Source organism: Pogonomyrmex barbatus, unplaced genomic scaffold (genome assembly GCF_055798465.1).
Source record: "Pogonomyrmex barbatus isolate J1 unplaced genomic scaffold, ASM5579846v1 scaffold14, whole genome shotgun sequence".
NCBI classification, from domain to species: Eukaryota; Metazoa; Arthropoda; class Insecta; order Hymenoptera; family Formicidae; genus Pogonomyrmex; species Pogonomyrmex barbatus.
Window position 1 is genome coordinate 2,397,133 of NW_028297110.1, and position 17,169 is coordinate 2,414,301.

At 36.6% G+C, this 17,169-nt stretch overlaps 2 protein-coding genes across 5 annotated transcripts in view; one reads left to right on the plus strand and one right to left on the minus strand.

Annotated features, from left to right (window-relative positions):
* Nucleotides 1-4,559: 4,559 nt before the first annotated feature.
* The window catches only part of beta'COP (coatomer subunit beta'), a 64,081-nt gene continuing 51,471 nt past the window's right edge, over nt 4,560-17,169 (minus strand). The window contains exons 2-9 of one of the 4 annotated variants that reach the window (XM_011635689.3): nt 10,041-10,239; nt 9,342-9,693; nt 8,311-9,249; nt 8,007-8,242; nt 7,595-7,933; nt 6,901-7,500; nt 6,033-6,332; nt 4,560-4,849 (exon numbers count right to left, since the gene is read on the minus strand). In XM_011635689.3, coding sequence (XP_011633991.2) covers nt 4,811-4,849; nt 6,033-6,332; nt 6,901-7,500; nt 7,595-7,933; nt 8,007-8,242; nt 8,311-9,249; nt 9,342-9,693; nt 10,041-10,043 — 2,808 coding nt within the window. In that variant the 5' untranslated portion in view covers nt 10,044-10,239 and the 3' untranslated portion in view covers nt 4,560-4,810. The other 3 variants (XM_089073084.1, XM_025217768.2, XM_089073083.1) reach the window with 3 other exon arrangements.
* Nucleotides 11,475-16,721, plus strand: LOC105425115 (serine protease inhibitor dipetalogastin-like). The gene is made up of 8 exons (XM_089072972.1): nt 11,475-11,633; nt 11,757-11,936; nt 12,364-12,507; nt 12,884-13,036; nt 13,601-13,765; nt 14,347-14,544; nt 15,260-15,421; nt 16,037-16,721. Exons 1-8 carry the CDS (start codon nt 11,591-11,593, stop codon nt 16,066-16,068), a joined length of 1,077 nt encoding a protein of 358 aa, XP_088929098.1. The 5' UTR covers nt 11,475-11,590; the 3' UTR covers nt 16,069-16,721.

The window sequence follows — 17,169 nt, forward strand, 5'->3', positions numbered from 1 at the left end:
GATACTAAAGCATTATACTAAAGCATTATACTAAAATGTATAATGAAATATTAATTATCACACACGAGTCAGTTATGTCAACAAATGTAAGCGTACCTTTCGGCAATATCTCAATAACGTGAACTTAATTTTTCAATTAGTAATAAAATTTATAAAGCGATGTCAGAGCTCCGATAAAACACTCTTAGCGGATCTAAATGTATTAAACTCCATAACGAAAGTTCACGAAATCTGGCGATTCTAAGGATCTTGGGACGAATCTGAGATACGCGAGATCCGGATCTGGACAACGCACAGAAGAGAATATGCGTAGCGTTGAATGACACGCAACAGCTGTACGCAACTTTGAGTTGCGTTTCGTGTTCATAAAACGGATACATACGAGCAACGAACAGTTAAATTAAAAGGACCTAAAAAGGAAAAAAAGTCAGCCTTGTCAAGCTGCGTGAAATGAGGATTTAAGTAATCTTTGAGAGTCGCTTCGTAAATTACTTTAAATAATCTTAATTAATTATTTGGTGAAATGAAATTTTTTTACCGCGTACATTTCGAAAGTATTCCATATTTGCAGACTATTACTTCGTCTCGGGAATACGAAAATTGAAGAACAACGTTCTCCAATTATAGAAATTTTTCTGTCTCTTATTTCTCGCGGACAAGAGCGTATATTCTTGCAAGCTCCAGCTTTTATTACTCGAACGAATTCGCGCGATTCGCCGGGACGGACGTAAGGAAAAAGAAGTACGCGACGATCTCGCGTGCCAGAGGCGTTCGAGGGAGAAACGACGCAGGATTCACTCGTACGTGCGTGCGGCGATGCGTGTAAGTTGGAGGGCGGCGGTGACATATAGCGACGGCGAAGAGCGATCGTTTAGGCGACTATTAGCAGCTTCACGGGATGCTGCTCGCGTGCACGTGTATTCTCAGCGAGCTCCCTTTTGAGTTGAGCGAGAAGAGGGCTACCTCGCGTTTCCAATTCGCGAGGCAATCGATCAATTGCAGAACGATGCGCGAAATTTCCTGCAACGAACAAAAAAAGAGAAAAAAATAAGAAGAAATCGAAGAGAATATTGCTCGGTAAAACTACATCTTGGGCATCTAATCACTTTTGTATCATTTCAATTTATATATATATATATATATATCTATAAAACTTGGAACAATTACTTACATTATAAATGCGCAAATTAAAAAATAAAAAATTTTTCTTTGGCTCGTGAGTGAATAAAATTAATCGATAACTTCGCAAATTAGTAATTAAATTCTTTTTAATTAAGAAAAATTTTTTTTTAAAGGAACTTAGTCATAATTTTATTTATATATTCACATTCGTATAAGTGCAATAAAAAATGGGCTGCATCTAACGAGTGACAGCAAGAATCATTGTTTTTCTTTTAAAGATCGAAACTGACTTTCCTACTTTCCGGTGGAAAAAGATCAGACTATAATATCTATTTTTATGCGCGTAGGGATTTCGCTTTGTTCTAATTCAATTATAGCACACAAAAAGTTTAAACACCGTAATGCACGGTCGTTAAAAGTGGATTTAATTAAGCATCGCGAAAAAAAGAAAATCGGTAGAACGAACCGAGAGTGTGTCGGGTATCGCTCGATCGATTTATGGTGATCCTCCTCGTACGTACGAAGCGGGACCATGAATTTCCGTCTGAAAGAACTTGGATGGAACCAGCGTCGGGACACCGATTCTTTCGCATTTTGCCCCAAGTTAATTATTCAACAACCTCATCGTTTATCTCGCGGGCAAAACATTCCCTTGGAATTCGTATAAGTCGAAAATGAATAAACAAGAGATAACAAGATACGATATCAAATAAATTTGAGAATAATTTTTAAAATTAAAGAAGCTTTTAAAATTAAAAAAGTTTTAACTTTTTAAAGGCCGTGTCGGGCGACACGTTACCCTGCCGTTTGCACTCAGCGATGAAAATAGACGGGCCATTAAGAGATCAAGAGATCGGATGCGGAAGCGTCTGAGCAAAAGAGATTTATCGATCGCACCCTCTCCCTCCCTCCCAGGTATCATCTTTCGGTCAGCGGCTTTTTTTTCCTCCGTGCGAGAGATAGAAGCTGACGAACGCCGCGAGACGCGTGGCTCTTAAAGCGAGGCGGCGTCATGACGCGGACAATTTGTAGCGGAGTGTCAACGCGGCTGTTTCTATTTTCGAGTACGGCGAGCGCGAGATATCTTTTTCCTCTTCTGCTTCCTCGTCTCCACCACCCTCCCCCCCCCCCCGTGTTCCCCGCCGTGCGCCTCTCTTTCTACCTGCTCTTGTTTCTCCTCTCTCCGTTCGCCCACCGGCAACGAGATCCGTGAATCCGCGTGGGCAGGAGGGACGCGGATATCGCGGATCGCCTCGTCTCGTATCTGCCTCTTTATATCGGTGGCTTACGTTTTCTGTTTTCCTAACGTAAACACCGCGAGTGACCGCGTATTTTCGTTCCGCGATTTATCAGGGGGTTCAGACCTGCTCAAGAATGAACGCCCACGCGCGACGCGCCTTCGAATTGTTCTTATTTAATAACTTGACCGCTTTACGAGAAGCTGCGTCGCATAGATACGTCGATAAACTACGTCGTAAAGCGCAGTGTCGAGATGTCTCCGGCTGAGATAATAGCATTACGATGTAGCGTGGATGAGAAATAGAAATAAATATATTGCATTGAGACAGTAAAGCCAATAGATAACGTGCAGGTTGATTTCGTTTATATATTGCATCTTGGCCTCAGAGAAACGTGCGCATCGTGATCGTTCAGAGAATCACATTTTATTGATATTAATTTGAGATTGCGAAACTCGTTATCTAATTTTCAATGCAGTCGGCATCTACGTTTTGTACATATTAAGGCGTTTGGTACATTATTAAAATTTTATTATTTTTCTATATAACTTACTTGTCACAGCTATTGAATTATATAAATGTAAATTTTTTTAATTTTATCGATTTTATCTAAATTATGTATGTACAAAAAAATATTAAGAAGGATAAGGTAATGAGATTTATCCTGGATCAGCTTATGAGTAAAAAAATGATCAGCGAGGAGCAATATTCTCGCGAAATGCCGAAAAACGTTCCCATATCTTTGTTTCACGCATATCAATGCTAAAAAGGCAATGATTCATTCAATATGCTACAACTCTTTCTCCCATTGTCATTCCATCTAGTAAGGAAACCCCGAGTTATATCGGACGCGCGTGCATGCGATCAATTCGAAGAGTTTATTCGTTTGCGTTTTTGCGAGCGAAGCTCGAATTCGAGAACGCCAACCTCAGCGTCGTTCCGAGGATCTGCAACGAGTGCGTTTCAGCGCGTAAAAACCTCTCCTCGCCGATGTTAACGCACTCCCGACGTCGACCGGAAAGATTTCAATTATCAACTCAATTGTTCTGATCGAGACGTAGAGCGTCATTATTAAAACATTATATGCAAACGTCGTGCTTTTTCAAATTTGCGTTCTTGATATCAAAATTGATCACGCATTATGCTTATGTTGGACATATATTTTACATTCAGTGACATCGGTATGTTAAAATAGTCGTATTATAATTTATGCTACATTTGCTTCATATTTCATGTATTCAAAAATGTTGCGATAGTCGACAAACGTTCTATTCACACTTAAGCAAGAATATGCGTTTACGATTACAGGATGATATTATACAATTAAATAAAAAAAAATCGATATATATATATATATATATATATATATATTTCAATATTTTACTCTTTCTTCGAAAAAAGTGATAGCGATTTCCCATCCCATTTCCTCAGTTACTCAGATAAGTTTAACTCTTTGCATCTCCTTTTCCTGTTGGCGTTAATAACGAATATGTTTTGCCTCAACACGTACGCTTGTTCCCTCCTTCGTGAGTGTACGGTCGAGCACGTACGGCTCGTGCTAACTGCGTCTCTTTGTTTTTCTTCGGCACCTTGTGACACGTACGAGTGTATCGATTCAACTCCGGCTTTTACGCACGCACTCTCGGCCGTCCGAAAATCCGAAGGGAAATGCAACGTGACAAATACGCGCAGCTGATATACCGATGTATATCGAGTGATGTTTCGATGGAAATGTTCCTTGCTAAATTTCGAGTCCTTCCCTTCGCGCGAATTAGTTCAACGTTCGATATTCGTGGCTTCGCAAAGCATATTTAATATCTCATTAAAGCTTTGAACTAGAAATTACATCATTTATTCATATCAAATTTTATTTACAAAAAAGGTTTTATTTTTTTTTTTCCACTAGATTCGCAATTAAAAGCTTATTGGTTTTAAATTAAAATTAATTAAATTTAAAATTAATTAAAAGTTTATTAAGAAGTAACTAGATAAGAATAGAAAAATCTTTGCTAATAAAGACTGATTCCACATTTCGAAAAATCATCGCTATATTTGCTTTATAATATTTGAGATACGCCACACTATGCATTTTTGAGAAATCAAAGATGTCGGGAATCTATTGTTTACGCTTGGGAACAAGGGATCAAGAGACATTCGTAAAACGGAGATGAGAGAATGCGACATAAAAGCATATTATACTTCCCTTGTTATGTTAACAATATATTTAACTTTTAATTACCTGTGACAATCGGCAAAATTCGCGCTGCATTACCTTCGTTAACTTATACAGTGATATAAACACACTTGCGCACAGAGATAAATTTCATTTTATCATTTTAATACTTGGTTCTAAATAACTCTCATCATTTTCTTCTTTTCTTGCTGGGAATGACTGATGATAGAAGAAGAATGAAAATACGATGGTTGTATGTCATCTTCCGTTTCAATAGTTAATCCTCCTCGAGAAGATCATCATCGAGATTGACATCCTAAAGTAGAAAATAGTTCGATTATTTTACAAATATTTCTCAATGTTTAAGCAAGCTGTTACGTGACTAATGTTCACAAAATAATTTGGATTCCGTATAATTTTTCTCGTCGAAACTTTAAAAGAGAGAAATATCGAAACGTAGGTATTCCTAAATGCACCATCGCGAGTGAATGGAAAAAAAGGGAGGTAGAGCGTGACAAAACGTAGTAATGGTCGGAACCTTATAGTAGGAGGAGTACGGTTCGACTCCGGAGTCGAGTATTATGGCAACAAGGCTGTAAACAAAATGCGGCGTGACTGCCTCGCAGCAAACAAGCTCCCGAGGCGTTTCGCAAAAGTTCGCAGAGAAAAAGAGAAAGATAGAGAGAGATCGTGCGTGTGTACCAGCTTCTCCCACATTCATATCAGTTACACACGGGATCGAGCTTAATGATCTGTTGTCGATTTTCGCATTGCATACACACACATATACGAATGAAGTACGTATAAATATACGTATAAATGAGACTTTTACATGTCTAAAGTTAAATACAGATAAGTACAGATTTTTCTCGAGTAAGTCAGATTAAAAAAATATTTTCATTAATTTCGCAGCATCATCGATCACGCGAGATCATCTACGAATAGAATAGGATGTGTAAGCCGTTTCGTTAGTTTTTCGCACTACTGTTACGTGGACTTTTATCACATAGTACGATTCGTTCTTTTTTTAGCGACATATTTAATCGCGTTACACGCGTATTTGCTCCATGATATATAATACACACGAGGGAGTTGTGCAAATACAACGTGCATTTCGGTGTATTCTGCACGTGCATGGGATTTATACATGTATGGCATATATACGCCGCGTAGCCCCTTTCTTGCCGTGTTTTGGTAATGCTATACCCGTCTAAAGTTACGTTCATATTTAAGAGCATTAAACCATCGCCTAATTGTATGCCCCCCAACTCTTATTTGTTCGCGCCTTCTTCGCTTTTGGCTTATCTTCTACGATCCTATGATTACGAAGTTAGATGTTTATATTGCAAGATATATATATATATATATTATTGTTAAAAAAATCTCGATCGTTTTTTAAATTCATAATTAAAAGCATTTCGATACCAGAAAGCAAATGAGACATATGTATGGAATAGCATTAAAATTACAGAAACTTTATAATACTTTATCATACTCACAGTAGTATCGATATTATCGTCAATTTCTAGATCGATGTCCAGATCGTCGTCATCCACTGTGAGAGGCCTGGAACTACTCGCGGGCTTCGTCGTTGCTTTCTCAGGTACTTCTTGCTTTACGATGGAAGTGGTTGGTTTATTTAGGAAGAGGTTGTCCTTCGCTGATACTGAAAGAACTTGCAATCTGTCGATCAATTTTTCCTCAGTCTCGGAGGGACCACTCACACTGCCTTTATATTGAAATGTGCCCGATTGCTCGGCAACCAACATCTCCTCCAATGGTTTCCGTTCAATATTAGGCTACAAAATTAATTCACAATTTTTAGTCTCATACAATCTCTTTGTAAATGCGTTAACGTAAATTTAATACATATATACATAAATATATATATTTTGTAAAAAATATTTTGTGAATATTATATAAATTATTATTTTTGTCTCATAATGACACGGTTATAAAAAGAAAAATTTATCAGCAAACACAAGATCGATTTTTTTATATATTTTTCCTAAGCTGTAACGATGCGATAACAAAGATGCAGGGATATGAGATTTCTATTATCGCTAACGAGCATGACTCGATTTTATCATGTGATTACGAGTGCCTATAAAAATATTATTCAACTCTTTCACGGCACCTTACTATACCGATCGTTTGAGATTGCTGACTGATTGAGACGAGTAACGGATTGGTTTCAGCGAGACGATTTGCGTCATATTAATGCGATCAGTTTATTGTTTTCAATCGATCGCTTTAACACGCTACTAATCGCGTACCTCAAAGCTACGATTCATTTCGATAACTAAAATTCTCATATATTCAACTCTTATTGCTAATATTGCTAATATTTACAAATAACGCACATACCGTGACAGTGGGAAATGCAGACGCTGGAATTTTCTTCTTGCTTTCTTCCCGTAGGAATTTTTCCACCTTCAAAGCTTCTCTGTATCCGGGGAAAAGATTCTCATACTGTTCGGGATCCGCTAAACTCTGTCCTGCTTTCTCGCTCACCGCTGAAAGCTTTTCTTTCCATAGTTTGATAATGGACGAGATTTTACTAGGTGCGTATGTCCTAGCAAAGAACGCAGCCTCAGGAATTCTGTCCGTTTTAATCAGGATGTCGAGACACTTGTCCACATCGCCTAATATGAAGTTCGACAAGAAAGAAATATTATTTTTTCCCGTTTCGTCTGCCACCGTGCCGAGCTTCTGAATCATATCTGCGTTTCCTGTGCTAGTGGCTAGTAATAACAAGCCACCGAAATCTTGTGCTTGATGAAGGCATTCTTGCGCCAAACATAGTTTTCCTTTTTGCGTTGCGAGAGAAGCCAATTGTCGCCATTTCTGTTGACTGTTCGCCTCCTTGGCGAGAGTGTGCGCGGTCGCGAGATTTCCCAGTGCAAGCGCTAGTTCGAATCTATGCTCAGGATCCGTCGATACTGCCAGAGCTTGTTCTTTGAAGCCCTGTAAAATAGAGATAAAAATGAAAACGCTTCTTAATAAATTATTGTTAATGACTATAAATTATTGGCAATGACTATTAAATTAAATTACACACTTGTTTTTCCAGAAAGTGAGCTACTCGCGTTCGATGTTCCTTCGGGACAGTTGGTAATACTCTATTGGCAGTTTCGAAATCTTTTCGCATAACTGCGGTCTGATATTCTAACACCGATAATAGTAAAGAATACGAGACGACAGACAATTCTTTGTCACAAAGATATAATCTGTTGTCTCTCGGTACGTATCCCAGTAGATACATTGGTCTGTCCAGATGGGAGACAGTGACCACTTCGCCGCCGACGAAATAATTAACACGATTGACGCTATTAGTGTAAATGAAGCAGTCACCGACCCACAAGCCGGTCTTTACTACTTCGCTCATCTCCGCTACCATCTGGAAAAGTTATTTATAAAAATTAGAAACAGGAAATAAAAAACTTGCTTGAGTAATTAAGCATACGATGTACCTCAAATGCATTTTCAATGTCTTCAGTGTTTTCCGCGGCATTAGCAACAGCATCCGCATGATACTTCAGTATAAAATATTGATCTGATGTGGCTAATGCCACTAGTGAGGCATTCTCGGCCCAATATACATGTGTAGGTTGTATGTCTATGCGACGGACCAATTTTAATGTGTCCCAGTCGAAAAAAGAGAGGCCCGATCCAGACGATACACCGAGTAAAAATCCGCCAAAGATACCTACGAGCAACAATGATATACAAAAGTCAAGTCGACAGATAAAGAAATAGAGATAAAAAATATCGTACCATCCGCTCCAAAGTCTGGTTTGAAACTTTTCTTCTCCTTGAAGTTTTTGAAGACCTTAACTGTCGTATTACTCTCCCTCACTGCGTATTGGCTAGAGTCCGCCGCCCATACGAATTCCGACGCCTGTCCGAACGCTTTGTTCCTCAATGCCATCGACGTGTATATAATATATTCGCCATCGCCGCAGACCACCAGAAACCGACCATTCGGATTGTGCTGTATAGTTTGCGGATATATTTCGCAGGCGCCCATGTCCTTGACGGCTAATGGCAGTCGTTCTCCGTCCTGCGCTTCTTCGCCTAACGCCTTCAGATTCACTTGCTGAATCTCGCTGTGGCGCGCCCACACGATTTTTCCACCCAGCGAATCCATCGAAACGGCCGGTTCCTCTCGGCCGACTTTCACCATAACGCTACCTTCGTCATATCCGATGGCGACGTTGTTGGAACCTCGCATGCATGCGATGGTCCATACTCTTTCGAAGCCGTAGTTGAGGGAGGACTCCAGTCTGTACGTTCCTGCATGCCATATTCTAACGGTACCGTCCTCCGAGGCCGTGAGAACTATTGGCAATTCTGGATGGAAACACACCGCGGAGATATTCTGTGTGTGACCCTCCAGGGTCTGTACGCAGGTCTTGTTCTGATAATCCCATATCTTGACATATCTGTCATCAGCTCCTGATATCAAGTACGGTTTGTCACCGCCATGGTAATAATCTACACAATTGACACCCTTCTCATGACCCTCAAGAGTGAAATTTGCCGTGGGCGAGCCAAGCTGCCATACTTTGACAGTTCTGTCTAAGGACGCACTGGCAAAAGTATTGTTGTCTTTTGGATTAAATACAATCTGCATGACATAATGTGTATGACCTTCGAATACTTGCTGACAGATCCAAGACTTTTCCCAATTCCATAATTTTATCCACATATCATCTACAAGAAAATCAATATAGTTGTAATATGAATCATAAGAAAGATAAACTTGACAGATAAATAAAAATTATCAATTTAGCAGTGTAACTTACCGCTACTGGTAAGTATAAATGGTTGCGTTGGATGCACAGCTATACATCTGACATAATCACTGTGTGCCTCGAACGAATGAACACGCTCCAAGGTATTATAATTGAACACTCTGATTTGCATGTCGTCAGAGCCAGTAATGACCCAGTTCTTGCGTGGCACAAACTTTGCCGTTCGTACTGGCAGATCGCAGACCTCGAATGTCTTTACCAAGGTCTGCGTCTCGTGATTCCAGATGTTGACATTGCCCTGATACAGCGAGCACAGCATCCATGGCTCGGTCGGATGGAGATCCACACTCTTCACTCTGTCTGACCTGGCTGTCAGCTTTCGCTTGATGTCCAACCTCAGAGGCTACAGGAAAAGATCTTCAATTACACTTCTATAGTGAAATCCGTATATGGATTTTTCTACTTTACTTAACAAAAGTTAGCTTTTGTTTCAAACATTAGAAATTTGTATTAAGGAAGGAAAGGATTTCTCTAATTCCAAGTTCTCCTAAAATTCATGCGAGAAAAAGTCGTACATTTTTCGAAGAAGGAAAACTACGTGATGGGTCTTTCCTTATTCCGTGAAGGGAGCGGATATTTTGACGTTTCTCGAATGTCAACGTGAGAAGCATGCAAGTGCGTGCCGCCGATAGCATCGTTTGCGAGCCGATTTGCCTACATACCGTTTCGTTGCTCTGTTTCTCTACGTACCATCTTGTCGTCGTTGACCGTTCACCACGTTTACTGCGAGTGTGAAATTATCGCTGGGATTACACTACAGGCCCAAACACGACACTCCTGCCATGAAGTTAGGACGTGGCCGAGCGAAAATGGCGCCCGCGTGCGGCGTGTGACGTTACCCGTCGAATTCCGTTCGAGAAGAGAATTCTTTTGAGAGATCCCGAATTACCTATAGATTAAATTTATTTGAAAGAAGAAAAATTGATACTCAGAATTTAGATTATACGAGCACACATGTATGAATTGAACTAAAGAGGTTAGATTTATTCGGTGAAAAATATTACACTTAGATAACAACAGTTATTATTTTTGCAACTGTTGATAACTATACAGAATTGTCGATAATAAAATAGATTATCTGTTGACAATGTAAATTGCTATTATATCATATTTTTACAAAATGAAAATCAAGGTTGAGTAAGTTAATTCTTTCTAATTGAATTAAGTTAAAATTAATGACTTATATAAAAATTAAAATTGAAGTAAATTAAATTAAAAATCAATTTTAAAAAGTATTATTTATATGCTTAAATGTTGTAATTTTTTAACATTTGATTTAAATAATTATAATATACAAGATAAAAAATCGAACAATATGGAAAAATCTTAATTTAAATAAAAAATTAAGCTTAACATGTTGTTATTTAAAAAATAACTAATTTAAGTTAAATTGAAAAATAATTATTTAGGATTGATTTAACTAATTCACTAATTACTATTCTACCTTGATAAAAATTAATAAATACTAACAATAACAATACTATCAATATGATAATTTCCTATTTAACAATATAATTATATATTGTTACAATATATTGTTACATACAATATATATTATATTATTTATCTTATATTGTTGAAATTATAATATTCAAATGTAAAACATTACTGCTAGTTGATGTTTACTGAATCAAGTGACTATTCACGTTATTTTTATTTTATTATATATCTATTTATATTTTTATATTACGCGTCCTTTTCTTTCTGTTGGTTTGTACAAAATGGAAAAAGTATGAAAATCAGTTATTATTTATAATTTCATTGTTAATATTCTATTATACTATAATATCAATGCAATGCTAGTAGTATTAATAAACTATTCAATGTTTTTTTTTTTTTTGCTTTTTCTCTTTTTCTACTGCCTACTGCACTTCCTTTCCCATTACGTCATCCTTTTTCATTAACGCTGACTAATTCGTCGATAAGAGAACATATTACATAAAACGTTTATTCATAACGCGTTTTTACTCGTGTGCGACAAAATATTAATTTACATAATGGATCACGTTTAAATCAGCGAGACAAATTGACGACGGGGGATCAATAATGACGCATTGTTGCGATTAATTTTGCTAGCGTTGCCTGGTAGTGACACGTATTCGATATCGAATTTCCCTGATTACCGTGACAGGAGGAATGCATAACAATATATTCAATCGAGGGGAAAAAAAAGCAGTGCAGGTGTACGAGCATCGTCATAGTCACGTTGGTTCTTCTACGACTGAAACTGAATTCGCAGCATGTCATCTTCACGCTACGTCTTCCTTCTTCCTCTTCTTTTGGGTATTTTTGTCGACATTTCTCGTCGAGTGTTTAATTCAAATTTTATTAATCGATCTCACGCGCCTCACATTTCTTTTCAAAGAAATACGAAAATATTTTCGAAAAAAATTAAAAATTTTGCAGTGATTGGGACACGTGATAGAATGGGATTTGCACTTACTTTGGACAAAGTTGCATTGTATGAAAACTGTACAGTTTTTGACAAATCGGATATATATGGCGGTCCAGTGTGCGGTGATAATGGGGTAACATACGCTAATAGTTTATACTTGGATTGTAAAAATCATTACACTCGTGATACTGGTAAGTAGAAAAAAATAACGATTTTTATATATATATTATATATGTATATATATCTATATATATATGTATATATATATATATCATAAAAATATTTACGATAAATATTATTAAATATTATTAATTTTAAAAGAAAGATTATTGTCAACTGTGCTTAGCAAATTTTGTAAAATCTTACAATGTATCTAAGCGAGTTGATTAAAATAACAAATTGTTTTTTAAATACATCTGTCTTTACTGACCATTTTAAAATTTATCTTGTTTCATATATGCCTAAATGCCTAAAAATATTAATAAATCAAATCTCGAAAGAATAATAAGATATTAATGCATTTGAGATACATTGCAGGTCTTGCAGAAGCAGTTTACGCGAATAAAAAATTTTGCTCGACGAACTTTTCCTGACGATTTAAGGTAAAATTCTTTTTAGTTGCCACATTACACTCCGGTCCGTGCTTGGAGAACGAAGAATATTGCAGCATCAATCTATATTACGAGCCAGTTTGCGGGTCGGATCGTAAGATTTACACTAATATGCAATCTCTGTTATGCGTTCGTCGTAAGCAATCGAAAGGTAAGGTATCCGAAAGAGATAATATTCATCGTTTCGTTTTTTTCACGTGTTTAACTCCTGTTAAATCAAAATTAATAAAAATTTAGAAAGAGATTGATTTTAATCACTCTCTACATATTTTTCAACTCTTTCTCATATTAAAAAAAAAAAAAAATTCTACTTCTATTAAAAAATTATATTTAACAAAAGAAATATTTTTTATTATTTGTTATACATATTATTGTTTCTGCTTGATAATTAAAAAAATTCCGATTATCAGGTTTAAAACGAGCAGTGCGAGCATATTTTATTAGATGATATTTTTCATCACTAGCTAATCGTGAACGGAGAAGTTCTCACCGGAAGTTTATGACTCTTTTCCCATGATCCATTCCAGATTTAACAGCCATGTCGATGAAGGACTGCCAACAGAACGATTACTGTTACCGAAGCGGCACTGAGCATTACGGTGTGAATCCGGTTTGCGCTAATAATGGGCTCACTTATCAGAACGCGGCGCAGCTCAAATGCCTGCAACGACATAATCCCGGTAAGGGCTTTCGCCGGAAGTTAAGCGTTTAATTATGATTCGGCCTAATTGCCGGCAAGTAGTCGGAAATAACGTTCAAACTCCTTCGACGTGGTACCTTCGCGCTCTCTTAAGTCTCGCGACGTGTCGTGCAGAATTAATTTGGAGTCCTTGCTTTGAGCTAAACGTTTCATCGGCATAACCCAATTATCCTTTTACATGATACATTATGATTTACATCCGAATCGAAATGTTTATCTATCGTGATGATAGATTTTTCAATTCGCAATCGTCAAAGATCAAGTAAATCAGTATATTATATATATATATATATGTGTGTGTGTGTGTGTGTGTGTGTGTGTGTGTGTGTGTGTGTGTGTGTGTGTGTGTGTGTGTGTGTGTATTTAATAATAAAATATATAATAATATATTTTAATATAATAATAAAATGTTATATAAATACCGAGAAAATTGCATACGGAAATTATAGAAAATATTGTGTGCATGTCACACAATTTACTACTGCGTTACTATGTGTTTAATTAATCTTGAAACCCAATCTCGGGATTTATTTTGTTCTTCTAGAATTGCAAATTATTCACGACGGTGGTTGCCGCGTGGAATTCGTTCACCAGCTTTATGGTGCGGCGGTTTGTGACATCGCGAAAGCGAGATACGAGTGGAATCCAGTCTGCGCGTCGGATGGAGTCACTTATTCCAATCCTTTCCTCTTTCTCTGCCACCGCCCACGTGAGCAATAATATATTCAATTATATAAAGTATCCATTTTTATGAACATCACCGGCGGACATTTTCGTGAGTTTCATATCGATTTCTCCCAAACGATTATAACGCTGAAGTATCACTAAAATAATTTTACTTTACACGATTGTAAATCATCGCAAATTGATCCCCGTGTAATCTTATATATATATATATATATATATATATATATATATATATATATTTACATGACAAAAGTTTCTTTCCACTTCGTCCAAAACAAATTTTGTCTTGAAGCAAACAGTTTATCGGCAAATATTTAATATGAGAGATACCCTACGAAGACGTTGCTCATTTTAAAAGAAAGTTTCGCTTATCCGTCAAAGTATATAAAAATATTTTATTCAAAAAGTAATTTATTTATACACCGTACATCTCTCCATCGGTGTGTTTCTTCATTCAGACAGTTTGAAAATGCGGCTCACTTTTTAATTCAGAAAGTGTGCGAGCGTAGCTTACTTTTTAATTTAGAATTTATGATATTTAGAATTTATTAATTTAGAATGTATGCGAATGTACGCGTATGCCTCTTTACTTTTTAAATTCAGATCTGAATGTAATTTCCAATGGGGAGTGCGACACGCACAGCCACGAATCCTGCATAGAGGCGCACACAAATACCACGGTTTTACCGAACGGTGAATACGCGAACGACGCCTTCACCGCAGACGACGAGGTTTGCGGGAACGACGGTCGCACGTATCAGAGTATACATCACTTGCAATGCCACACTCGTCACGATAAATGTGAGTCTCACGTCGCAAAAGAGATGTAGAAAGAGAAAGAGCTGATGTAAAAAGCATCCTACAGTAAAATGCATCCTAGTGCATCGGTCCAACTGTCAAGTAGATCACTGATAAATTCCTCGAAATTTAATTTCACAGCGATCGAATTAAAGAAGTTTAGAAAATACAGACGAAGTTTAAGTTTCGATAAGAAACTTTGATTTGTGAATTGACGATATTAGCCTACAACGAAAAGTTTATTTTGAACTAGACAAGGTATTTCTCGTAGATTTTTAGAATGTCGAAAACGATGCCGCAAGCCAAATTTTTCTATGTCGGATTTTCAATAATTTCATATGATTTCAAAAAAATCGCTTTTCTCGCGAAGATCTTTTTATAAAGAAAGTTAACGATTTCTTGAAATTTTGACAGAAAGTCACAAATATATCATTCATGCATTTTTTTTTATCTTATTTTTTAATATGTTAAGAAGAATTTTAATACAAAACGTCGTTTTCGGCATCAAAAAATTTGAGAATAAAAAGCACCTCTGGTTCCAAATAATAAAAAAATATATTTTTTCGTAAACTAAAAAATATAATTTTTCGATTTTCACGCATCAAAATTTAGAAAAAAAATTATTTTGCTTCAAGAGCTACATTTTCTGTTTTTCGTTATCGATTTTTCACGAATTCACGATTATTCACGCACAAAGACAAGAATGTCTCGTTTGTAGATCTGTTTTTAAAGCATGACGGACCGTGTTCGGGACCGGATGACCATCCCTGCGGATCGGTACCGGAAGAAGAGCACAGGCAACCGGTATGCGGCATCGATGGCCGGTCTTACGTGAGCCCGGAGGCTCTCTGGTGCGCCAAATTACGCTCCCCGGAAAAAGGTGAGACTTATAAATCGCGCAACGTACCTATGATACATCCCGAACGCAAATTCTTCTCGTCTCGTAATACTCGCGCCTCGCGCGAAGGCATTTTCACTCGGAATTCTCCTCGCTCATTAACTTGCTTACGTCGCGTAAAATTACGCGCGCCTCGCGCAGTTTCGGCCGCGCTTTGTCTCGACCACATGGAGATGCGTGGATTTTCGACATAACAGGAAAAATGCAATTTTACGTATAGCAATTTTCGGGCACACTATCTGCGCGGCAGTGTACACCTCGTTACGTTGCGCGAAATTATTTATCTGCGGCGTGCTTCGCGACCTCGCGCAACAAATCGCCGCGCAAAAGGTGATCTCGCACGATAAATTCTATCTTGAGCCATTGAGCGAAATCGCGCCCCGGGACAAATCGCGACATTCACGCGCAATGCTAAAGACGATTGTCTCGATTAAGATCATATCTCACGTGTATCTCACGCATATCACGATTGTTGAAACGCGACGATGTGGAGAATGTAGGAGAACACTGCTCGCTCTCGAGACAATAACAATGTTTCTCAATCGACAGCCGATTGAACTTTTAATGCTGAATAATCAGACGTTCTCCTTTTTGCAGATATTGCTTATAGACATGATGGTCCATGTTAACGAGGACATTGTCAAGAGTCGAAGCGAAGAAATATCAAACGTAGAAGAAAATATCACGCAGTCGCAAAAAATGCCAGGTTACTCGATTTGTGTGGAAAAAAACAAGAGTGAACTTCCTTCAAAATGTTAAAGCGTAATAAAAATAAATTAGTAAAAAAATAAATAATAAATAATTAAAATAATAAGTAAAAAATAAAAAAATAATTTAATAAATAAGTAAAAAAAATTATTATGTAAAATATAAATTGTATAAAAGAATAACTAAGTTAAAAAATGTAAATAATATTAATGATTTTTAATTTTTGTAAATATATAAGAATAATTTGTCTTTTTTATTTATTTGAAAAAAAGAAGAGTTTTAGGTATAATTTGATAATTTGATGATAAATGCGAATTCTTTTTTAGAGATTAATAACTTTTGTATTATATATTATAGAATAAAAGTTGTTATGTTTTGTTAGAAGAGTATACAGAAAATACCATGTATTGTAGACTTTAATCTCCAATGGTTATTCTAATAACCAAATAATAGCTATAAAGAAAGAAATATATCTTTCTCTCATTTAGATAAGAAAATGTCGACACGTTAATATTGCAGATGCGCTTTGTTAGTGTCAAAGAAAATATAAAAATAAAATATTTTTGAAATATAACACTCATACCATTACAATTCTTTATCTTGGCCCATATCACACATGAGTTTACAGTTACAGTTTTTTTTCTATGTCATCCATTATTCTTTCTAGTTTATCTTAATAATATTTTTCGTGTAATACAATTTTTCTCTAAAGCTAAAAAGAGATGCAAACAAATATTACAAAAATAAATGTATATATCGAAAAGAGTTGATAATATTGAAAGAACTTATCATCTATCATTATGTAGAAAAAAAGAAATTAATTTAATGTATTAATTTAAGAAATTGTAAAACATTAAAAAAAAGAGCCGATGCTTTTAACCACATTTCAATTCCTCTTGAAATTTTCAAACTTCTCTCGTGCGCCTCGTGAGAGTGTTGCAGAATCGATAAACCGAGAGCATCCGCTCGTTCATTTCAGTTGTCGTAGATACCGCGATCTTTTTTTAATCAATAAAGGATAT

Bases quoted from the DNA above. Each gene is read 5' to 3' on its own strand.
- LOC105425115 (XM_089072972.1), top strand. From the start codon at position 11,591: ATGTCATCTTCACGCTACGTCTTCCTTCTTCCTCTTCTTTTGG. The intron at 13,766-14,346 runs GTGAGCAATAAT...TTTTAAATTCAG, and splicing joins CTTTCTCTGCCACCGCCCAC to ATCTGAATGTAATTTCCAAT. The intron at 15,422-16,036 runs GTGAGACTTATA...TCCTTTTTGCAG, and splicing joins ATTACGCTCCCCGGAAAAAG to ATATTGCTTATAGACATGAT.